Below are 27,391 nucleotides of genomic sequence, written 5' to 3'. Positions count from 1 at the left end.
AACATATACATTTATACCTAACAAATAGTTTACTAAAATCTTAGTATATAAATATGATGTATAGTTTATACACTCTTATAAATGTATGTGTATGTATTTATATCAGTATATGTATATTTCAGCATGTTTATTATTACAATTCTAATTTTAAAAAAAAAAATCAATAATAATGTAATAACAATAATGGGGAATTTTTATATAGGTATAAATTATGTAGATTAAAATAATGATACAGAACAACTCCAGTCATTTTTCTTACAAATTAAAAGTTATTATAATCTACAATATAATACCAAACATTTTTTACTTCCAAAGTCTCAAAAATATTAATTCTATAAAAAAAAACATTCAATTATTTTGGAAGGAAAAATGTCTGGTTTTATTAAAACTATATTAAAATATAAGTTTATATATATAGAATTAATAATATAATACAAGAACTAAAAATTAATACAAATTAAAACAAAAATGAATTTCAGTTAAAAATTATTTTAAATATATCCAAGATTGGAAAGTACTAATACATACTATACAACACTGCACTCAGTAAAAGTCTGTACAATTTGAATTAGAAAGTATTGGACAAAGTGTTGTTGATAGTAATTGGAATAATTGAAATAAAATTGAAATTAACAATATTGATAGAATTAGCAAAAGTTATGACTATAAATGTATATAAAATTCCATAAAAATTGTCTGGTTATTTTTAGTATTATCAATAGTTTTAAAATAGTGTGCTAAATACAAAAGTAAGCCAAATAGCTTAGTGTCATAGCTTGTCTATTTTAAAATTGATAATAATACTTATAACTATAAATTAAGTATGAATTTACTTGAATATATATTATGACTTGTTATTTTACTTTGAGTGCAGCATCATATTTTGTACAGCATGTACCACTAAAACATGTCTTACATGAACCTAATTTATGTGGGATTTATAAAATACAATAATTAGAATATATATATTAAGTACACATATTTATATTTTACCACAACAGTATACATGGGACAGGATTAGTTATAGTACATGATATACATAGTATGTAATTGATATTTAATATATTTAAATTTAAACATTTTTTTAAATATGTTAATGTAAATACATTTTCATACTTGTTGGAATTTATTATTAGAAATAAACATTTATACCACGTAAAAAAATTGTATTTTGAACATAAATACACAATTTATCTTAAAATTATTATGAGGTATATGATTGATAGATACAGACAATAGGTATATAGATAGCCTAACTTACATGTCACTCTGGTAGTGTGGTGTGACGAAACTGGTAATTTAAAGTTTTAATGGGCGGTGGGTGGATAATGGCCAATAGGTGATAAACTATAGTATTTTAGTAATAACTATGACAAGTAGTTACAATTAGTACGACATTGAATGCCTTTATTGGGTTATTGGTGCTTCTGGATGGGTGATATATTAGACTAGCATCTGAAAAATATAAATTTTGCCATGCCACTGGTAGACAGTGACTAAACTTGGTAGCTAAATGTTTATGTGAAAAATATCTTTATCAATGTAAATATGTTTATAAATTTAAAATAAATCAGGGTCAACTTTTGAGGCATTGATTGAAATTATTGGAAAATAACTGCTTGCAATTAAAGTAGGCACCATATAGTTAGTTGTAAGAAAAGCATATTACATTTATCTTTTGTCTGTAACTAAAACCATCAAACATAAAATGTGTAACAGTATTAAATAATAACAAGTGGTCAAAGTGGAGGAAGGTGAGAGGAACGTATCCCAATACTTTTTATTTTTCTTAAAGATAAGCCACTATTAATTGAATATTTATTATCACTTAATTTTATTTTTATTTATATTATTAATTCATTTTTTCACTTTAATGGGTTATATTTTGTTATTTCAATATTATTTTAACCAACTTTGACCACTAGTAATTGTTCATACCATATGTTTTTTTACACTCATTATATGTTAAATATACTTGAATAATTAACTGTAAACGGAATTTGATTGACAATTGATATTTTCATATTTTTATAATTATATAGTTACCATTATTGTTATATTCTGAACAAATATTAAAATTGCAGCAAGTAACGAATGAATAATCTAAAGGTACATTTTAGCACTTAAAAAAAATGATATAAACTTAAGTTTTTTTAAATGTAAAAATAAAAATAACCTAAAATTAAAATTAAAAAATTATTACTATGGAGATTTTTCTTATTAGGAAACGGTTTTTACAATAAATTTACAAAATATATTTGTAGAAATATGTTTTTCAAAATGTAATAATACTTTTGATTGTAAAATTAATACTGGCGCAAACGTAATGAAATTAATTGTTTTTCTCTAAAAAATGCAAATTTATATATATATAGTTATATTAAAAAAAATATTAATCTGTCAAGAAAAAAAATATATTTAATAAACAATGATAAGAAAAAAAAATTAAAGCTTCAACACATACATTTTTTTCTAATATACTATTAGAAATTAATTTGGTATTTATCACATGAATAAAAATCATGTGTATTAAAAAACCTTCATTAAATACATTACTTAATAAATGTAAAAATCAACTTTCAATAAATCATACATAATCATACCGTTAGTAATGACAGTGAAGACAGAGTGAGTCTAAGCAAAGAAATGAATATTTTGAGATTAATTTAAGTTGCTACTAATTAATTAAGAATATATTTGTAACCCTCAAACTTAAGAAGTAACCGGTAACTTGAATATTATTTTATAATAATCATTAGCACAACTTGGGAGGGTTATTTTCCAATGCTCAACATTATGTAATATTCACTACTTATGTAGCTCTTTAAAATAATGGTCAACTAACATATTATATTATACAGGCAATCTAATTTTTTGATTTCAAAAGTCAAGAATTAATGTTTTAAATTTATCAAGTATTTATATTCAATATGGGACATTTAACCCTCCCACATTACTATTTTTTACCATGTTTTTTTGATCTAAGCCAAACACACATGGTCAAAATATAATGTATTTATATATTATTATATACATAAACATGTCATTATTTTTAAACAGATAAGAACAGTTCATAGTTATAAAAAATAATATATATGTATATAATTATTTGGTAAAGAATATTTTAGGAATGTAAAAAAGGATTTAACCTAGAAGAAGAGCTTATTATCTTAATTTTTGAATTAGTTGCGCCAATGATAACAATAATAAAATGTAAATAAAAAACAACATAAAAGATAATGGTTGCAAAATAATTTGGGTACTTGTTTTGAATTCAAATTAGTACTTACTGCAATTATTTGTTAGGCATGATTGTGATTTATTTACTGGTTTTAAATTAAGAAATCTTATATTGGAAAAGGGATTTGGAAATTTAAGACGTTTCAGTGTATAAATTAAATATGGATTTTAGACTGAATTCAGGATAAAAATTGAAATGTATATGCGATAATATATATTTATAAATTTTTTTTAACAAGAGCAAAAATATTTGAATATTGTACGTTTATACTCTGATAAATACTCTGAATTCAGACTTACATTTAAAATATATAATCTAAATGTCTATTAAAACTTCGGGCTTAGCTTGTATATTCACAAAGGGCAAAAAAATCATTTATGTTGCAAGTATATAAAAAAAAACAATGTCATACGAAAAAAAATATCACTAATATAATATACTTGGCAATATTTCAACGGAGATTTAATGTAAGGGCAATTTAATGCCATTACCTCCAGATCACTTAGGAGAATAATATTTGAGGTGAAGTTGTACTTCATCGCTACTGGGGTCCATTATGAGGCAAGCCTGCTTGATTATTTGGCTATAAATGAATTTTTGAGATTAAATTTAAAACTTCTATTTCTTCAATTAAATAAATAACAAACTCTTATAAGAAATAAACTTACCAAAGTCATGGGTGGAAAATGTGGTGCTTGGACAACCATGTGTTGGGCTACCGATAAATGATGTCCCAATTTTGGTCCAACATTGTCTTCGGCCTTTTCTTCTTCCCTCCTCTTTAGACAAGCGGCTTTAGGATTAAGATTTCTCTCTGAAAAAATTAATTTAATAATTTACGTTTAATAAATTAATATATATATATTTAACTTAACATTTAAAAATAATTACAACAATTATAAGAATCATTAATTTACCTCGAACTTGTTGTTCTAATGACATGATGACTTCAACAGCCATGTTGAGAATACCCAGTTTAGTTTGAGGTTTATCGGTTTTTAGGTGTGTCATACACATCCTGCCAAGTTCTTTTAATGCTTCGTTAATGTCACGAATTCGAATTCTGAAAATAAAACATTGAAAATATAAAATAAATTATCAATGCAAAATGTATCAAATGAATTATTTAAATAACTTGTTTCTTACAAGTTAAGTTGAATTAGACATTATTAATTATAAAATTAATATTATTTTTATAACCACTATTAAAAAATACATTTTGAACAAATCAATAATAAAAACACTTGGATTTTAGATAAGTTCTTTGGAACTCATTTTGCATTTGTCGGGTAATCATAGCTGTGTACAAGGGGTATGGACTGAGTTCAAATGAAGGTTTAATCACTGATTTATGTGAACAATATTTTATAGTTATTAATTTCAATATTAAATAACCATAAATAGTTATTAATAAATTTAAAATTAAATCATGATATTAACATAATATAAAAAGGAGCCAAGAGCCGCACATTAAGTTGCAGGCTAAAAAGCTCACCTTTCTCGAGCGTTATTTGCTTGGCGGCGCTCCTTTTCTCGTTGAACTTTTAATTCAGGATCTTCACTCTCGTCGTCCACACTTGTACAACAGCAATACGAAACATCATAGTTAACATTAGTTTCAAACTTACGTTAAGACTTAAAAGTTAATGATTCATATTTTAATGTTTTAAGAATTTTAATTTAATATATATAGTTTAATGCAAAAAAGTGTATATTTTCCGCAACATTACATAAACTTAATTAGAATAAGTTTTAAAATTTAAAATTAACAATATCAGTAGACATTGAATCAAAAAATGTAAACAATTGTGATGTTTTACTTTAGAGTCTAAGATCTAATTATATTTTATAAAATTTAATTATTTAGAAACTTACCTTTCACGGACATTATTGGCTTGTCTGCGTTCTTTTTCTCTGTGTGCTTTAGTTGATGGATCTTCATTATCTTCATCAGCACTAGAACAACTAAAATAACAGTCATAAAATAAGTCAATATCTTATTTAATAGTCTTAATGAATCAAGCGTGTAGGTGAGGTCCAATAGAGGTGTGCCAGTATTTAATGTCAACTGAACACAAAAATAACAGTACAAATATATATGATTTCTATTTTCATTTTTATCAGTACACAAGTTTTGTACATTCATACTCACGCTACGCATATTTTTTTATTTTTACGTAGCTTTGCGACACTACCGCTTCACTGGATAATTTAAATTCAATTTATATTATAATTGTCACGGATTACTAGTAGAATAATCTTGTGCAAGTTTACCTAAATTAAATAACTAAATGACAAATTCATAAAAATTAACTCGCGAAATGTTAAATATTTAGGAGGGAATTTACATATTAGATTTATTTTAGATGGATATTTGTTCGTTTGAGGCTCTGATAATCAAACACCTGAGACACCTCTACGAAACAAAATCTGAAGTTAAGTTAAGTTAATGTGTCTTTAAGAACAAAAAGGGGAAAAATTGCACATTAAACTTACTATCGACGGGGTCGTTTTGAATTTTTATTTATAGGCGAATTGTTTGGGGGTGAATTGGCATTAACGATGTTATTTACTAACAAGTGATCACTGCTAGTAGGCTTGGTATCTGAACTGTCTGGAGGTTCTTTCCGTTTTTCTGCAATAAAAAGAAAACAACAATTAAATTTAATAATGTTTGAAAAATTAAAATATAGGTATTCGAAAAAAAATATTTTAATCAATGAATACATACTGATATTGCTTAGTCTTTCAATTTTGATTGGCCCATCACTGTCTTGACATGTTGAAAGTGTTTGGTAAGTATTTGGAACACCTCCAACTGTAGCAGTAGCTGAATGGGGACTTCCCTAAAAACAAATCAATAATTTATAAAAATAAAGTCAAACGTAAAAGTTTTAGAAAAACAAAAAACTTAAAAATATTGTAACTTACTAAATGTTGATGATACAATGGTACAATGCCTGAAGCGGAATGTTGAACACCAGCTAAGCTTAAAGCCTGACTTTCGGCATGATTTCTTAGAACATTTATGGCATCGTCCAGTCTTTCTTCCATACGACTACCCTATAATAAAAATATAAAATGTACTTGTGAAAACAAACTAAAGAAAAATAAATAATTCAAGAATTTACACCAACCCACATTCAAGCAATTAATGTTAGTACTAATTGTAGCTATTATATTTAAATGTTAGAAATGTTAGAATATTACATACCAAATGAATAGTGCGATGGTCAGTAGGGAAATGAGGAGATCCAGGATGAGGTGGTACTACGCCAGGGGTCCAAGATCCGGCACTGTTTGCAGGCGCTAAAGGTGCCAAAGGTGGTGGTGAACTTACAGGTGTAGATGGATTTGAACTGTAACTGCTGACACTCTGGTCAGTGGGATATATCTACAACACATTGTTGTATCTTAAGAAATTGCTTTTTTTTTTATTCAACAAATTAATTTTGAAATAATTATTAACCACTGACGTAGGTCCAGAACACTGCAATGGTACCACAGAGGGGTGTATAAAATGTCAAGGATAGGATTCAGGTATTTCTCACATTAAAGAAAAAACATATTCCCTACTACACCTAACAATTATAAGAAATGTATAATGAATCGCAACGATTCTTGTTAGTGTTATTTGTTAATAAAAGCAACAAAGCCTTCAATGGTAACTATTTAAGCATACCTTATTAATATCCCAGCGTATTTATATATATAATATGTAGGTTAATTATGTATATTAAAATAAAGCAAATAAGTAAATAAATTTATCGTACTGATGCTAAAGTTTTGACAAGTGTATCCCCGGGAGATTGAATAGTGGGACTGTTATGTCCTGGGTACATCATTGAGCTAGGGGTAACTGCAATTGGACTTGGTGCAGAAGGAGGAACTCCACGCAAACTTGACATAGGTGGTAGAGGGGAAGTGCCTAGGCCATCTGTAGCAGGTGAAACACCACTAGGAGGTATACTAGCATTTGGACCAATAGTATTATAGCCCTGTGAAAAATAAACATTTATTATCACCAAACTTATGACTCAGATGTGTAAAAAAATAAAATTAAAATTAAAATTAAAGAAAATATAAAATATAGGTAGCTCGTGTACATTTAATACAAAAAAATTATTGAACTGTAGTTATCTTTATTTGAAAATAATATGATATTGTGATAAATAGTAAAATTAAAATATAATTTATTCTCTAATACAAATGAGGTCAAGCAATTTATATATAATTTATTATAAGTATATTGAAATAAATGATAATAATTGTTTAAGATAAAATGTAATTTCAACTTAAAAGTGTATAAAAATGACTAAATAAAACAGGTTAATATATTTTTAATAAATCATATTAAAAATGCAAATATTCAAGTTATTTTTAAAAAATAATTAAATTAAATTGTCTTTAAATTTTGAATAGTGAAAGTTGTGTAATAAAATAAAAATGCCATGGCAATCTAAAGTATTTTCTTAGATATTGTATTCTAACAAATAAATGCATATTTGTCACATATTACTTATATTATGTGACTTAAGAACATTTTATTAAATTAAATAATTCATTTTTACAAAAGCTTGATTTTTTATTTAATAAATACGAAAATATTAATGTTTCATTTAAAATCTTATATAAAGTCCTATATTCAAATCTTAAGAGTATAATATTGAATTTTTTCAAATAAATTGTTAGGAAGGGCGAGAGAGCTTTTGATGAATATGTGGGGGGAGGTTTATTTTTAATAAATACAAAAATTGTTTATAGCACAACCACACAATTTAATTTAGAATTGGGGATTTAATATTTATTCTTTAAATGCTATATTGAAATTACAACAATTCCATTAGTTTTCAAAACCAACTATTTTAGTCATGCATTATTATAAACTAAATTGTTTTTTTTTTGTTTCATAACACTATATTTTAAAACCTTGTAATATTTTATGCTAATGCTAATTTAGAGTTGGTATTTAAACATTTAAATCTGCATAATATGCTTTTGTGTAGTTTAAACACAAAAATAAATTATTATAACCTTAAGAACTAAAATATGAAATTAATAAATAAATATCACAATTTAAAATTACAATTAGATAGGTAATATATTTTTTTTTATAAAAATATAGTTCAATGATTTATGTAATAAAATTGTTTTACCTATTTACAAATTATTAACGTTTTTGGAAAACTATTACTATATTATATAATTATCTAAAATAATAAATATTAAATTTAATATTTTAATAAAGTGTTACCAGCTTTTTAATTATTAACATTATGATCAAGATAAAATAGTACAAAAATTAAGTAATACAAAAAAAAAATGATATTACATTTTGTTATACAAAAAGTTTTTATTTTTACAAAAATATTAAGAAATAAAAAAATAATTTACATCTCTATAAGTATTCGGTTTTTAAAATGTAAATAAATTGTATATCTTAGTAAAAATGAGAATACATTTAAGTGATTTAACTAAGAATATTCATCAGAAAATGTCTTAATAAACATATTGTATTAAGTTAATGATTTACTATTTTTATAACAACAAATGTTTCAATTTAAAATCAATATTTATAATACTAAAATGTTACACCAACTATTATTTAATTTTTCTTTATCAAAGATAAATGTACCTACTAAAAATTCAAATTTAGTTAAAAGAACATTTTTAAAAACATAAGTTAATTTAAAATTATTGTACAACATAAAACATATTTAAATAAGAATGGCTACAGTGAGATCTGAATATTGTTTACGTTGTATTCATGTTTTTTTTTTATGTATTAATTTGATGTTACCATTGAAGGGGAATTTGTTTGTACAGTGTAGTTCGCAGCAATAATACACATTAATAAAGCTCAAATGACCTCCCGTTAAATTAGAATTATTCCAAATTTAATGTTTTATTGTTAGCTTCAGCCCTTATAAAAGACTAAAAATAAATTATATATTCTTACCAAATTTTCTGGTGTTAGCATAGTATTTGTTGGCGGAAAATTGTTTGGCGTCATGTTTGGAGACGTGGTCAGCAACGAATTGGGTGGGTTGGTATATGTTGTATACGTTGTAGGAGACTGAAGTTGAGCAGTAGCACTAGTTGTCCAAACATCACTATTATTTCCAGTGCCGTCTACAAATCGTAGATATCCATACAAAAAAAATTGTTAAGTACACAATGAAATTAACATTTTTTTTTTTTTTAATTTTTCATTAATATAAATTACACCAATTACCCAAGTAATAAGAATCAGCATTGTACACAGATGAACCAGGTTTTTGAGCAGCAAATCTAGCTGGGTCTGGTGTAAATTCATCACCACCATACTGAAATATAAATATTAGAGTCGAGATTTATTAAGAAATAATGATAAGTAGGTACATAATATAATTAATAATATTTGACTAGGAAAATTATAAATACAGAAGCATAGACTATTTTCACGAAAAATACTAAGTGTTATTATAGTATGGGATGATTTTGAAACTGACCTTAAACATTATTTAACATATTTTATGAACCATACACTAATATTATAATACCAATAATGTATATTATAAATGTATACCTAACACTATTATCAACAATTATAATCGTGTAATTACACGGGACTCCACAGTTATACGCGGGTCTGTCTGTGACTTGGTCACTTACGGTTCAGACGGAGGCTATATTATACATATTGTTCTATTATCAAGGCTATGGTTTTAAAGTTTCACAAATTACCAGCTATCTTGATTATATACACTGACTACTAGTACTTCTAATAGACCGATTGAGAAAAATAGAGGCATAGCGAACATTATATGGTATACACGGGAAAACGAAACAGAACCGAATACAACCTTGAAAAATATACAAGGCTGAAATCCAAAAACGTCAGCAGTAAGTCACCGTAAAACGTATGCGCAATTTCGGAAACAATTATTATGATGCAGATAAAAGCGCGGACGGCGGAGTAAGCTCGAGCGATTCGATAGACCGGCCGCATTAACCGTGAGTAGTTTAGCGGTAAAAAAACCTGCATAGTTTGCAATCACTTGTTGTGTCGACGGAAAATTAACGAACATTTTAGAAGAAAAAAATTAATTTCGCTCAGTTAAATAATATTAATTTTCCAATTTAAATTATAAAAATGCGATTTGAGAACTGCGTTTCACGATATACCCATTAAATGTAGCCACGAACAAAAAAACTACATAATCCCCGGCAGTCCGATTTCCTGTATGAATACACATTACACAACAATAATAATATCTAAGAAGAAAAAATACTGCTTATATAATATAAATACTATATTATAGTGGTATTTATACAATAATATGTAATATGTATGTTGACGGTGATAATATACGGGTAAACTTTTAATGAGACTTGTCTCGCGCGTACACAGTACACACTACTGCCCACACAACGAGGGGTACGTTTTCCTCGCCACCGCACACATCGTCCAGCACACATAAATTTGCTTTGATGAAGTGAAACTGCAGTGCACCCGTAATAGGTACGATACTTGTAAGTACGTACCTATATACAGTCGAGACTCGAGAGCATTATAGTTATCGGAATTTTATCACATGACTATTTATAGGATTATTCTCCGTGACCTCGAGGAAACCTATACCTGTATAATATAATATAATATTATACGAACGAAATAACAATACAATCGCGTTAAAATTTTGTTTTTTAGTTAAATTTTTATAAGGATACGAAATCGTTACTTCTTTAAAAAAACCACCAAAACCGCGTGACAACACTTTTGAATCGTGGCCAGGCCTCAAAACCGCGGGTATCTATTTCGTTAAGCCACCCAAGTGTTCGCTGCAGAACAGTAAAAATAACGTATAGGTACACATAACACATATTATTATAATAATATTATATAGGCATATACGGTGGTATCGATTTTGTTTTGTTCTGTGCCGTCCGCTGACTAATAGTGAGAGTTATCATTAATAATAATATTATGTCCTTTCGTGTTATTTATAAAAATTTGCTTTTAGCGACTCCATAGTGGGCTTATAGAAACATCAACGTCGACACAAGCCAGTACGCTTTTAATTGCGGTCATTCAAAAATTCGAAATTTGTTTCGTTTTTGTGTTCCTGTGTCCTATCCAAGGGGTGAAGGCAATAAGGGCACATTTCCACCCTTATATTAGTCAGGACCGTAGTATACAGAAATAGGTAACATATATTATTAATATAATGATAGAACTATGACACTTAATTTGTATTTATAAAAGGGTTTATTTTGTGTATTAACCTAACCTTAAAATTGATTGCAGATATTAATTATAGATTCTACTATTCTAGTACCGGTGTTAGATAAGACAACCGTGTATTATAGTTTTTAAATTTTGTATGGAGTTATATACTATTAATTGTTATTGTGGGTGATAGGTTTGCAGAATCTACAATTTTATATAACAGAATATTTTTATTGTGGAATGTGGACCACACAGCTATGTTTAACATAAAGCAGTGGCCTATAGGGCTATAGCAAATAGCTTTATTACCTATAACCTTTTCACGATAATTTCTCGACAATCGGCATATCCATGTTAACCAGCTAAGTGCTAGTGCTATGTTCTCACATTTCATACTTTTTACAAAATATTTTTTTCTTCAAATGTCCATCGTTTGATAAAAAGGACACATGTCTATGAACAAGATGAAGGATCATAAAGTACCTAATATCCAATAAGTAATAAGTGTATTAAAGTGTACCTATCTAGCATTTACAAATCCAGAGCCCCCTTCCAAAAAAAAAATGTCTTGCTATTCAGCACTGTCTTATAATATCATTTGATAAGCTTTGTTTTTACTTTAGGAATTTCTATTTTCTACCGCCTAACATATTATAAATTAAAAACATTAGTATTGGTTCTCGTGGGTGTGATTACCCGTCCCTATTTTCGTGCGCGGTACGTATTTAAAGTGTGCAGCCATGAATGCGTTAAAATTGTTTGTAACTTCGCTGCCCACGAGTTTGGCTGACACAAAGAAAGAGTACAACAATACAGTTTTTATCTTGAAATTATAGGGGTTAAACTCATGACTTAATCAAACTGGATTAAATCGCCCCGTTTAAAATGCCTAAAATACAATGCGCGATTACATTATATTTTGTATCAGTTGTATAAACACTTTAAATGTTATTAAATCGACATTTTAACAATGTTTTGTTCTACAAATTATAATACATGTCCATAGTCCATAGTCCATTTTATGTTCTAATCAATTTTTTAACTTAGTATACCTACTCACACATTACATTGAACATTTGTGAAAACCGTTTTTGCCATGTGCCACTCTTTCGAGACCAGTACAAATAAATATTACTGTTTCCTCTTAGAACTAAATTTGAAATGTATGAGTATAATATGTATAATGTATATATTTAAACATGATTAATTTAGCATATGTGTAATTTACACTATGAGCGTCAACTAAATCACCACATTTATATAATATTATAATATTATACATATTTAAATTTTGAAGGCTTTTATGTAAATTGTACGGCCCATGTATGTATTAGGGATATCCTATATTAACTCGTTTACTATAATAGCACCATTGCGGAACTGTTACACAGTTTATACCAAATAAAAAAAGCTAAGCGTATAATATAATATACAGCTAGGTACCTAATATATGCGAAACAGATAAATGTAAATCATAATATGACGTGTGAAATTGTGAACTTTGGCTTTATGGCTAATGGCTCTATCTATAATATTGTGTTCGTCTTTATTCCTTCTTGCCCGATCCCAGTATCTCACATTACGTGTCAAACCTCGTAAAAAAAAGTGTTGAAATTTTATAATTTCGTCACAATGACGTTTAAATAGAGATCAGGAAGATTAAAAGCTTAACGGGTAGTCGTAAACCTTACAGGTAAAAAAACATTTCACTTTTATTTGTGAATGCATTTGCACACATGCGAATAGTATAACGGCAATAAAACTTTAAAGGATTTCAATTTCCTGGCCTATCGCTATGGACAAATGCTGACAACAGCATTGCCACTTAGATTATGACAATATAATTCATTTGTGATGGTAGTATATATATATCTTGGTATATTCACATTAGGAAAATAATTATTTGTATCGTATGAAATAAAACATATTATTAAATTGACGTATTGCAAAAACAAGATTGCATAATATCTCATATACATTCAAAAAACATATAATTTTATAAATAAAATAATTAAAAACATATATTGTTAGGAAAAAACAAATAAAAAGTTTTAATATTTCGATTGTTGTACAGAAATTGAAAATTAATGTTAATGGTCTATGTAAATTATTAGTGCTAAATGCTAAAAATTATGATTATTGTATAATTATTATAATAATCATATTTTTATGATCAACAGAAATAAGTTCTAATAAGCCCATTGTTCATATTAATCTACATTATCTAAGTAGAATATAGTATCTAATAAAGTTATGTTATTACATTTTAAATAGCACTAATTTGAGATAAAAAAGTATACAATTTTATATTTTTACGTCATGGGACTTAAGAAAAAATAACATTAAAAATATGTTAAAAACCTTAGGCTTCTCTTACATCTTTTCACCTAATTCAAATCGAAATAACCCCAGACAACATTTTTAAATTTCTAAAGCTCAATATTAAAAAAAAATATATTTACCAAATAACTTGAGAAACTAATATTAAAAAATAAAATAAAAATATTATGACATTACGGTTATTATAGTATATCTATGAACAATACGACTTTATGGGTTGTGCGTATACTTTTATATTCACTAGATATTATTTAATTTAAATATACTAATGGTAAAACATAACATAATAATATATTATAGTAGTTCGATAATGTATTGATCATTGCATGGTTTTATGATAAAATAAGGTTTTTAATTTTAACAACCATTAACTTTAAAACTAGGTACTTATTAGTTTTAAGCATAAAATAAGAACAAGAAGTTATTAAATAATAATCTCAAAAAAGAACATTGCACCATGTCATGGATTAGAAGGAGGGAGGGAGTGCTTAAAACAAAACTATACCCATCAAAGAACAATTTATATGGGTTCCGTCTGAATTAATTATTGAATTAAAACATATATGAATAAATGCAGTTAAACAGTATGTATAATTATTACTAAGATAAAATTTTTTAGTTGATTGACAACTTTCTTGAAGTAATTAACCATTAGGGTATAGAATTAAATTATATCGTGTATGTACGATAGCACAATATTATGTTAACGCATTAACCACAAAAATAAATTATAATGTCTATAAAATAATACTATCATAATTTAAAATACAATTTTCATTTTCAAACACCAAAAATAAAATTAGTTATTACCAACACGATTAAAAGTCATTGACTATGATAAGATAATCTATAATTTAAGACTCCTAATTGAAGATATTTCATCTTTTGAAACACGCACACATAACATAAGATACTAGTATAAATGTTGCTAACGCCGCTAAAACATCTATACAATAAATAGTAATACAATAAAATATACAAGGTTGATGGTGACGAGAAAAAATTTAAAAAAATTTCATTCGGACAATGGAAAATCATTTCGCAATGCAATTCTTCGCATTGATTGACCTTATAACATACTTAAGAGCATAATATATTATATACAATATACAGAAACGGAATCCCTGAATGCGTTAAAAATAACCACAATGGCAGATGCATCTTCAAGGAGACTTACGTGAATGGATTATTTCTTTTTCTAATGAATGATGAAAACAAGAACATAAAGAACTAGTATAATAAAGACATATTGAACGATATAATATATTATATTGTCGTACGTACTTACTACACAGCTCTTTTATGGAAACTTGTTTTCTACTCGTTTAATTCCTTCTTTTTTACACTGTCACAATACCAAAATATTAACAGATTGCATTCAAATGGTAACAAACAATGAATATTGTGTCACGCAAAAAATTAATGAACTTAATTATATTGAGTATTATACATATATTTTGTTTAAACTTTTAAAAAAAAACTCTACGTTTCAATTTTTTTTCCAATAACAATGAAAGGCTTTTAGGAACGTATATACAATATTATATTATATATACAACGTTTTGGTTCATTACCCTATGCGATTATATGTATATACGATTAAAAATGGTAAATAAGAATAACATAACAAATATATAAGCTTGGAAGAGTCATTATTTAAGGCTAACATAATATAATAATATGATCTATGAGTTACGATCCACAAAACATGTTCCGGTCAATTTAATGAACAAAATCGAAATAAAATTCGATGGTACCGAATTATAAATTACAGTGTACATATTCTAATAAACACAAAATGGATGTGTTTTATGATTTAAAAACAACGTTTCACATGTATACTGATCACTAATGTGCCATAAACTGTTTTAGAAACAAATATTTCGTTTTTTTTTTAATTTCCATCATTTGGAATACAATCGATTAAAATTGTTGACGGGATGTAATTGACAAATATGTAGGCAATAAATCCTAATTTGTCATTAAGTTTTTAGTTACCTATTTAATAAAACAATTATAAAAAAGGTATGTGGAAAAAAATAATAATGATAGGTACCTACACTATAATAACGTAGAAATAAACCTAACTGAACTAATCAGGACGATACCTAGTGCATACTATATAATATATTATATTAAACTTTATTACTCAAGACCGGTACTTTTCTCAACGGCAATTTATTGTAACAAAGAGATATAGAAAAAAAAGCAAATTAAAAAAATATATTTTCTACACATAATATATACAAATGGATTCTATAATAAATGGATGATAATTTCTTTAACAATGATTCAATTATTTTTGAACTAGAAGGCGTTAACAATATCTATAGATAATATGTGTGTGATTTTATATTAAATTTCTACCTCGAATATATTATATGCACTTATTATTATTAGAAACTCGTAAAATAAACATAAATTAAAGATAAAAGATAGGTAGGTAAGGTATTAACCAAAAGTATAAGCATTTTTGTTATGAATTGTTATGAATATCAACAAAAAATCTGCTATTCTTTTTTGAAAAAAAAACATGTAAAATTTAATTAAAACGACTAATTATTAATTAATATATTAAAATAGTTTTTAAACAAATTTAACTAATCGAATTATAAAAAAAAGAAATAATATTATGTATAATATATACAATTTAATAAATTAAAGGTAGTTAAACAGTAATTTTGTATATCTGCACATGTACCTATATGACTGAGTCCATACGATACCAAATCAACATTTTAATTCTGGTATAAAATATTAGGTACGCTATATATTTTAAAATGAAAAATATTATTTAGGAACTGGTAAATAATACTATTTTAATCTTACAATACAATTAATTTTATGTTTTTTTAGAGTAATTTTTTTTTTAATTTTAAAACTCTTCATAATTATTAATTAATTACATTTTTATTTAAATAAAATGAAAATGATATATTTTACATAGGTACTTAAACATACATCATAATTATGCCGTATATGTGTAGTGGAACTCACAAAGTTCGTTTGTAATCGTTCGTATTATAAAAAGTTTAAAGGGCCCATTGAAAGCCCATTCATTTTAAGAATGTGTAATTCAAATTCTAAATTAATTTAACAAACATATGTTTATATTTTAATCTATTATGTCTTTACTATTTTGCATATTCTGATACAATTTTAGATTTGTGTAAGTATTAAGTACATAAAATATATCTTTTTTGTTATACGTTTAATTTTACCTTTTTAAGATTATGCTAGTTAAATCATGATTATATGAGTATCCAAATTTTAAAATAAATTTAACAACTTTTGTGTTAGTGGAAAAGTACCATTTTGTTTGAACATGAAAAGTTTTTTTTAATACAGACTACCTTCAGTTTACCATTATTTATATGTACAGTGAAGGCATAAAATGGTGTTATTATACCTAGTTATTAATATAGTAAGATAACGTTACTCAAATCGACCAATAGTTACATAATACATTCAAATATATGTTTTCAATTAACAAAATATTGTACGTCTTTATTTGTAATTATCTGTTATATTTTTATAAATATAATTAATATAAATATTTAAAACCCTTAAAAATTATATCAAAAATATTTAGGTTACTAAAAGTAAGAAAATTCAGATTGATCCATTTAATATAATTTACTTCACGCCATTGAGCGTATATATTTAATAAATTACGTTAAATATATGTATATACCCAGTATATTCCAGAGCCAAGAACCCTCCAACACCATAGTCCATAAATATTTTTGCACAAAATAAATAGCTATGAATGTAATATTTTTGACTTGTTCATTGCCAAAATAAAAAACTACTTTAATAGATTGTATATACGACTATTGTGAATCGTGATACAAGTATACAACTACATAAGAAAATATTTAAAGTGACGTTGAGACGATAATATTATGATGGTTATTTCGAGATTTTTAAAATAAGTATTTATTGCCGAATAAATGAATTAATATAAAATATATATTAAAACCAAGTTAAATAAACAAAATATATCATATTTGAAGGCGTTATTACATATTATTTTAATTAATTAATGCACATTTAAAAATACGACACCAATATTATATTTGTCTTTCACTCGCGAAACCGATAAGTAATGTATTGGTATATGATTCCCTTCACTGCCTTCAATATACAAACAAATTATTAAACTATAGATTTACAATGCAAACATTTATTTCCATGAGCAATTATAGGGTTCTCCAAATCATTGACTTAAAAGTGCTACGACCGGAGGTTCATGGCCTAGAGGCTGAAACCAAACAGACGCGCGATACTGTACGAAACACGGCAAAATTAAAAATAAAACCGATCATATTATTATCAAGAACAACTTTTTGTAATTTTAAGGAATTAATTTTATTTAGTTAAGTTATAAAATTAATTTATTTTGGTTTAATGAAATTTAATTTTATAAATGAGTGTATACCAATTACCAAGTAAATTCAATCGTTATGAAATATATAAAATCATTTTTTTACAATAAAATGTTCCTAGTCTAAGCTATCTATACTTATATATAAATACAGATTTTAAGTTTTAACTATTTTAACATGATAAAAATAATATTAAATGGCGGTGATAAATAAATTGGTTTAGGTAAAAAAGCTTGAAAATTGAATACTAGGTTCCTCGTAAATTGTTGTCACAGCAATAAAAAAAATATCAAAAATACAGTCAAATAGTTTTTTTTATAAAGGTTTGCAATTCAAATGTTGACATTGCAGCATATCTATATATATATTTATGCAAAACATACAGGTAATAAGGATTTACCTTCAAACGGTTTTTGTTATTCTTTATTTTTCAAAAAATATTAACGTAAAACATGAAACATTCCTCTATTTCTTAAATAACCAAAATATTTAGATACATTTTAAGCTATTTATAAGTATTTTAAATGTTCGTATTATTTTTAGCTTTTTCCTATAAACGTTGAAAAATTGTTTTGCACGTTCAAAATCCTAGAAAATCTATGATAAGATTTCTCATAAGTTGTAAATAGTAATTACAACTATTTAAAAATACTAAAAATACAAAGGTTACATTTTTTATATACTTTTGAAGTTCTAATAATGACAAAATTGGATATTTTTCCGAACAATAACTATTTTTCTTCTTTTGTTGTTTTATTTATTCAACATATATTAAGTGTGGGGACTTGACATTTTTCAGCATTACATAATATATTATTATTATTTTAAGCAACTTATACAGCTATACTACAAACTTACACACACCGGTCTACTATATTGACTTATAAATTATAATAACGATAATACAATATACCTATAACGTAATAATAATTAATAATATAATATCCTGAGAAATAGAGTCTGACACACCACCTCCGCTTAGAATCATTTTTCGTACCTATGCAATAATTTATTGTTGAATTAAAAAAGATCACAATGATTACGTTACGTGACCTAGTAGGTCATAGACGAGGTACACTCGAAAATCTAGTATACAGCAGAGCGACTTCTCCAGTTTTTTTAATAGTTAATGTATGATCATAGATATAGTCAGAACATTATCGTATCTGACATTAATAAATAAAATTTGTTTTGGCAATTTAACAAAGTGATCAGCCTTTTATACGCAGACGGTGAGATTCAGAATTTCAATTTGTTGGAAGGCATTCAGGAGTGCATAAAATGACGTATATTATGTATATAATAATATAATATAATTAACCAATAAAGAAAAATAAACAGTGTCAAAATAATATAATTAATAATTATTATGGATTCGAAGGGAGATTATTCTCCCTGTGCATACTCGCGCCTGATTATTCGAACAACAAATAAATCGTGAGTATTAATAGTCGAATTACATTTTTACTATGAAATACAACTATTAAACAATGATTAATAATCTAAAAATCAAATCGTTTATAGAATTACTGAATTTCAACTAGGTATAAAATATTCTGTTAGGTAACTATTCAAACAAGTTTTTAGTTTAAGCTCATAATACATTGAAAATTACAATAATCTAATCATATATGTTTAACAAATTAATGGAATATGCAGTGTACATACTACTTCTACATAATAATCATGATATGAGCGTAAAACGAAAATGTGAAATTTATTAAATTCTAAGTTGGCTTAGACAGACAAAACGGGAGAAAAAAAGAATCAAGCTATACTTTAGAGGTGCGGTGAGTAGGAGACCATTGTTGTGAGGATGCAGGCAGGTGTGTTTTATAACATCTGCCAACTGGTTTGGTTCACCTTACAAAATAATATAATCAACAATAAAGACCTACTTATAGCTACTTCATACAGTGTAACTGCTGCTGCATAGTGTAAATTCGATAGAACGTTACTAAACTTTTCGAACCAGGCCAAACATTTTTAATTTCAATAAATTATATTCTACGTACAAAAAAGATTTAATGTAATCGAAGAAACCTTTACTATGAGAATTTTCAATATGTACGGACTAAATATGATTTTGTTCGAATTTAAAAAATGTAGTACATACTTATTAACATGTAAAATAATATCACGGACACCCAGTCATTCCAAGACGTTCCAAATCCTTTACCAATTACATCGGATGATAGGGGTCATGTACCTGACGTCAGTATATAGAAATTATGACATGACAATATAATGCATTTGTATTTATAATATTTTATTAATAAATGGCAAACAATTTCAAATAGTCATCAACCTAATTTAAATAAAATCTATATATAATTTCATAATATAATAAATAAATATTATAGTGTAGTAATGATGAAAAAAATGATAGGGTAAAATGTAAGGCCTAAAAAATGTTGTGCAGTAGGACATTTATTAGAGCATACATATTTTTTTTAAATGTGATTTTATCTTAAGGATTAGTAATTTAAACTATATACAACAAATGATTTAACTTTTTTTATATTTAAATTGTATTATTATGGATATAATCTCCAAAGTATACAACTTTAGCTAAATATACAAATATACAATAACCAATAAACAATATAAACTTATATTATTTAATTAAATTAAAAACATTTTTAAACGTCGAATAAAACATAATTCGTATCAGACTTTTATTCGACGAAACCAATGCAAACGGCAGTCGATGTATTATGAAGTCAAGATAATTATAGTCGTGATGTTATAAGCTCTATTTTTACAAACACGCTTAAAATTGTTCGAACTCTGCTATTATACCATAAGATAATTTTATGCCTCTATTGTTGTGTCTTGTGTGCAGTACAGAATAGCAAATGTAGTGTATTAATATAGTTACACTAAGGAAAATATATGTAGTATAGCTTATTGAAATGCGTTAGAATTTTCGAAAAACTGTTTATGAAACTTCTCCCATCCACAAACTATAAGCTAGACTATTTTTTTGTATAAATATAATATATTATTATAGTATGCGGAACAAGAGTGAGGTATGAATTGTCTTTTTTACATAGGAGCTGATGTATTAAATAAAATTGATATTTTGTACCACAGATGATAAGACATTTGGGAAAGCATAACATACATATAGTTAAAATATAAAATATAATATATTATAAATAGAAAGCTCGAATATGCAGCTTGTGCATAAAGCGTCTGCTTTAAGACAGTGGTTAAGACGAGAATATAATAATGTAATTATTATTCTAATGTTATACACGACGACATCATTCCGTGTACCTCCACACATTATAATGATATAAATATAGAGAAACGAAGATAATTTCGAATATACCTGATGTTTTATAACACTATCATCATCGGGCGATGAGTATATCAGTCGACCGTACGAATATTTGGAGTGCTCTTTGTCGACGTCGTCGTCGCCAACGCGGTCATGCTGCAGCTGCAAGTCGACCGCGCCGCCGTCGGCGTGACAGTACGACTTATTGTTGTAGCCGCCGTAACCGTCGAGCTGCGTGAGGGCCAGCAGACCGATTCCGGTTGCGCCCCCTTCGTCTTTGCAACGGACACCGGCACCGCCGCCCACGATAACGCCGCCACAACCACCGATGTCCGCCACGACGGCGGCATTACCGCAACCGCCGACAGTATCCATGACCGCGGAACCTGAGTCGGCTGGCGGGGAACCGTGTTGCAAGCAGTCGACGGGCGTCATATGGGGTTCGGGTTTCACGTCCACTTCGAGCTTGATGGGGCTGTAAGGGGCCGCGCCGGCTGAGAGCCTGAGATAGAAATACGGGTCGCCCCCGCAGGGCGTCTCGTCTTCTCTGGTACGGTAGTGGTGCATGCCGGCGGCTGGCGATGATCGTCACCCCGGCGGTCGTGGTGGTATCGTACTATACAATATTATAATAGTACTACGAAAATCGTATACGACGGTCACCTTACTCCTCCTACGCTTCTGCGTATTTACACACCACCCTCTTTGCCCGAATATTTTCTGTTCCCCCGTCACACGCGAAATGCGCGACGACGATGATGATGTCGACGACGGGGCGCGCACAGATGGTCGCTGTGAGGTACACACGCGCACGCACACGTCAGAAAAACTCACACACACACACACGCACGCGCGCGCGAAACAACACACGGACACGGCGGCAGCACGACGACGACGACGACGGAAACAACGCACGCAGCACGTGACGACGACGTACGAGAGGTATCCCCGTCTGCGGCTCTATAAATCTCTCTCACTCGCTCTCACTCGACCGCGCGAAGCCACGCACTGCTGGGCGGAGACTAGGAGGACGGCTTCGGCATCGTGTCCATTGTCACGGAAAGCCGCCGTTACACTGAAACACGGGCCGCGCTGTTACGGCGAAGGAGCAACAGGCTCTACGTACGAACACACGATGCTATACGAGCGCGCACGCAACCGTGTGCGTGTGCGTATGCTTCGTATAATATGATATACATATACATGTATACGCCACCACCTCTAAGCCGCTGCCGTACACTGTGTATCCGCCGCCGCCGCACTACCACCTGCCCATGCCATCGCCGCCGCATAAACTATATACTACTATGTACGTATATACGCGTGTATATATAATATTATATATATCATAATGTATATGGCACATGTATATATATTGTATATGGCGAGTGTATATATATATATGACCGTGCGACGTGCGTGTATATAGTAATACGGCACAATAAAACGCGGAGGATATGCACTATAGTAATACGACGGTCGTGTGTAGACCCCTCGCGCAACACTGCTGCCAACCATCGACGACGCTTCTCCTCTTAGCTCTGCGCTTGCTGCCTCTGCTGCTGCAGCAGAACTGCCGCGGGATAAAAAAAAATACACGATAGATATATAATAATACATAATGTATTTTATGTAGTAAGTACGCGCGGGTCTCACCGGAACAATACACACGACAAGACATTATCATCGTAGTACCTAATAATTTTTTTTCTCCCAAACAATAACGCGTTTAATGAATACGTTTTTTTTATATCTTAAGCACCGTATAAATGTTTCGATTAATATCACACACACACACGAGGCGCCGTAAGTCACAAGTCAAAAACGAATACATCGCCCGACAGATGATCGTCGTCCTATAAATATTATAAAAGACAATATTTCAGCGGTATAGTGGGCACTACCACTCGATAAAATAATATTACATACCTATTAGTATGAAAATATACTGCACGTCTATCACGGAATTGTATTTATATATTTTATGCCATTACTAATGGCCCATTAGTATCTATTGTTGGTCAACTGTATTGAGATGAAATATTTCTTAAAATGTCAAACTTCGACTAATACCACCGTATGATACTCGTCAGTAAATTATAATATTATAAGTTTGAAATACCAAACGGAGTACGGACCAAAAAATATTATAACTAGTATAAAAACTAGGTTTACTTAAAATGATTTCATTTCGGTCTTTTGTTATTGTATATTAATTAGTTATATAATAAGTATTATACACCTGCGTCTTACGTCTTACGTAAAATATATTTTAGTTTTTCATTGATATAACTTCAATAGTGTATTTCGTTTCAATATTACTAAACCGATGCTCACTCACAATGAAAATTAAGCTATACATTTAAAATACCATAATCAGCGTGATGAACTATTTTAAAATAACATACAAATCTGCATGATGCTATTCCTAAATAAAATATGTTATCAATTTTAAAGCCATACGTATTTTATGAACAGACAACGGGGATGAAATTTAATAGGCGACATTGGCAAGCAAGTATAACATTATCCCCTCGATGGTATATGGTATGGTTAATATGGAAATCAGATATTTAAGATCCTCATATCCTGCCTCATAATATGAAGGTTCATCTTACATAATTTTACAGGGGTTCCTTACCCTATTAAACAAAAACTAGATTTCACTGATAAAAGCTTTTTACATCTATTTTATTAAACGTTCTACCATAATATATAATATATTAAAATACTTTCAGTCAATTGTATGACATTTCTTTTTTTAAATATTGAAAATTACTTTACAAAACCAAACGTTTTTCCAAATAAATAAATACTAAGTTACTAAAGATATATAACTTTCAATTTATTTTTAATATTTATAACAATTATTGTTATTTTATTCACATTCTATAATTAAAAAAAAAATATTAAGTGTATATATATAATATATCAAACCTCGTCAAGTATATTATATGTACGATTACGTGCGTACATGCATAATGTCTGTTTTATCACAACTGATGCAATATTTTTAAAAACCAATGATTTTTCTATTAAAAACAGTATCTTTAATAAAAATTACTAATAATTCGCAAAACAAAGGACTCTTTTTATTAATTTCCTACTAATTACTTAGGAACCATACTTTTCTTCTAAGATTAACGAAATTATTATACAAAAACTTATTTCATCAAGTCATTATGAAATGGGTGTGCCGTTAAAAATTAAGATTTCATTCATTAAAACTAAAGAGCCCTTGCCGTTCAAGGCATTGGTCATGGGCCAGCATTAGCTGGAGGGAAGTGGTATAGACGCACCATGACGGCGGTGTTGTCTGAATAGTTACAACCGAACACTGTGTGCTGCCACGGTGTATCCTACCTACATCGGATGCCACTTTGCCAGATGTTTCAAACTATTGAACTACTGGTCCTTTCTTGCTCCGCTACAAAAATTATATTACTGCAACACACGTATATAATAATAATATCGCACTACCCTATCGCCGCGGAGGCCGAAAAGCGAACATACGTGAGAGCACGCTTCAAAGACGGACAAAAAAAATGGAACGTTTTGGTAAACCCGTGCACAAAAAGAAAAAGGGGACCAAATTCTATACAATATATATATTTATGAAAAAAAGGTTAACAAATTACATTAAAATCAACATTTGTTACGCAGCATCATATAAATTCCATAAATATTACACAGTCCGGGGCGTTGGTTTTTATGAACCCGAATCTCAACCAGCACATGTATTTAAAAATCATCATACACAGACTATAATATAGGTGCCTAGTTTATAATACAAATATTTATTAGTTATAAATTTTATAATATATATTTTATTAATATAGAGTTGTAAATAGTTTTGCTGAGAATGCTGGAAATCTAAATATCTATTTAAAAGATGTAATTTATAAATGAAATAATAGTGATTTTTATTTTATCAGAGAGATAGTAAAGTAAGGGTAAGATAGTAAGGGTCTATACACATTCAAATTAGATTTTAATCAATTTCTGTATCAATGAAAATTTTATTCACAAGTAATAAATAGCGAACAGAGAATTATCATATTTAAATTTCTAGGCATTCCAAATTAATAACGTATTAAACAACTTTTAACAAAAATTATTCATAACTCATGTCTCATACTAAATAAATAATAAACCAAAGTGCTTATTCATAACCAGAAAGTAACAACGAATATATATAGGCTTCGATTATAATTTTCGTATACCAAATATTGCACCAATTTCGATCAATATATAATATATGTTATTAGGTAAGTAATGATTACTGATCACGTGTAATTGTTATATTGAGTTTTAAATATATAAGGATTTGGGATGGGTCATTAAATAAAAATAATAATAAATGTAAGAATACATTATAAAATAAAAATATAATGGATAAATCCGAGATTCGGCCAAAATATTTTTCGATTCTCGAACTTAATAAATATTATTTTGTATTCGTACTTTATTTATAATGCTATAGGTTATGATTTATAAATACATACATAAATAATCGATCTGTTTCTAATACTAATTAATACTAATTTTACGTACATATAATATCTTAGAAAAATTGTGATGAAACATATTTTATTTTATTTAAGGTTTGAGACATTTTTTAAATTTTCTACAAAAATTAAAGAATGATTAAATTGTTTTTACCAAAAACGTCGGTATTGGAAACATTTATTTTCTAAGCTACCTATTGTACCAATAAACATTTAAATTACACATTATTGCGGATATTTAATTTATTTACATGTTAAAAACTAGAACAAAGGAATTGCTAAGAGTACGTGCTTGTTAAGCTGTATAAATAAAAACAAGTGTTTTTAGTTTCCTTTGTTAGGGTTAAACATGAAGAACCATACATTGTAAACATAACTTACCAATGGGCAATGGATCATATAACTTAAGCAAAAAATATACCTTTTGTACATTTTTTTATATTAGAAATGTATAATACTTCTAAATTTCTAAAATATATTGTTTTTAATTTCAAAAAATTAAATATATTTATTATTTAATATCAAAAAACAAAATATAAAATATATTATGTACATTTATTTATGCCAACATATTTATTTATAATAATAATTATAATTTATAACAAATCTGATAATCTCGCAAGGCTTAAAGAATAACACTAGAACAAATCGTGACCAATTCTATACAATAACACATAACAGCACACTAAATACATGCGCGCGGAATATAATTGTTTAAACCACTAAAAAATTATCTTAAACCTCAAAAGGTATCTAAAATTAAAGATGCAAGACCAGATATATCAAAAATGTTTATTGGGATACCAAGAAGCAAATTATACTGTATTGTAAATCTATCATATAAAAAATAAAAAGATAGACGTGTATTTTTGTTCTGCTATTTTCGATTATTTTAGTTTTTGTATCGAAACACAAACTACAAATAATTAAACAATATGAACTAAAATAGTAAACTTACCCAATGATGGGGGACTTCAACTTCAGATGGCTCTGCTGGTGGCGAGTCTATACTCTGTAAATAATAAAATTAAATATTAAACTGAGTGATATGATAAAATATTTAAAATTTTAAACTATTTCCTACTTTTCTATAAGAATTATATATTATTATTATAATTGTTTAATTATTAATTTAAATGTTTAGAAAATATTTTTGTAACCTTTTAATTCAAGTAAAACTTAAATGACGTCAAACAAATAATATTGCCAAATGTTTAGCAATGTTTTTCATATTGTTTCCTACAAAACCTAATTTATAAGGGTAGATACCATCAGATCAGCGTTAGCTATAAATAGACGATGCCCGATGGATGCGGTAAAACAATATAGTAACGGATTATGATGCTATTCAATAGTAAAGTTTATATTTTTAATTCTGAGCGGAACAACTCTGATTCAAAATTCTAGTTAGTACTT

General features: G+C 27.9%; 1 protein-coding gene across 10 annotated transcripts in view; it reads right to left on the bottom strand.

Moving 5' to 3' along the window:
• Positions 1–1,460: 1,460 nt before the first annotated feature.
• LOC100162653 (protein daughterless) overlaps positions 1,461–27,391 on the bottom strand; it is a 35,934-nt gene continuing 10,003 nt past the window's right edge. For 2 of the 10 annotated variants that reach the window (XM_016808434.2, XM_016808436.2), the window contains 12 exons: positions 26,934–26,987; positions 9,477–9,567; positions 9,201–9,373; positions 7,015–7,239; positions 6,456–6,635; positions 6,173–6,304; positions 5,973–6,087; positions 5,738–5,876; positions 5,117–5,206; positions 4,159–4,304; positions 3,910–4,055; positions 1,461–3,824 (listed from right to left, as the gene is read on the bottom strand). In XM_016808434.2, coding sequence (XP_016663923.1) covers positions 3,783–3,824; positions 3,910–4,055; positions 4,159–4,304; positions 5,117–5,206; positions 5,738–5,876; positions 5,973–6,087; positions 6,173–6,304; positions 6,456–6,635; positions 7,015–7,239; positions 9,201–9,373; positions 9,477–9,567; positions 26,934–26,987 — 1,533 coding nt within the window. In that variant the 3' untranslated portion in view covers positions 1,461–3,782. Of the gene's footprint in view, positions 3,825–3,909; positions 4,056–4,158; positions 4,305–4,717; positions 4,818–5,116; positions 5,207–5,737; positions 5,877–5,972; positions 6,088–6,172; positions 6,305–6,455; positions 6,636–7,014; positions 7,240–9,200; positions 9,374–9,476; positions 9,568–21,518; positions 24,211–26,933; positions 26,988–27,391 lie in introns of those variants that run through there. The other 8 variants (XM_016808432.2, XM_008189847.3, XM_016808435.2 and 5 more) reach the window with 8 other exon arrangements.

The sequence above is a fragment of the Acyrthosiphon pisum genome, chromosome X, assembly GCF_005508785.2.
Source record: "Acyrthosiphon pisum isolate AL4f chromosome X, pea_aphid_22Mar2018_4r6ur, whole genome shotgun sequence".
Taxonomy (NCBI): Eukaryota; Metazoa; Arthropoda; class Insecta; order Hemiptera; family Aphididae; genus Acyrthosiphon; species Acyrthosiphon pisum.
Note: the sequence above shows the minus strand (reverse complement) of the source record. Positions and strands in the feature narration are given on the sequence as shown.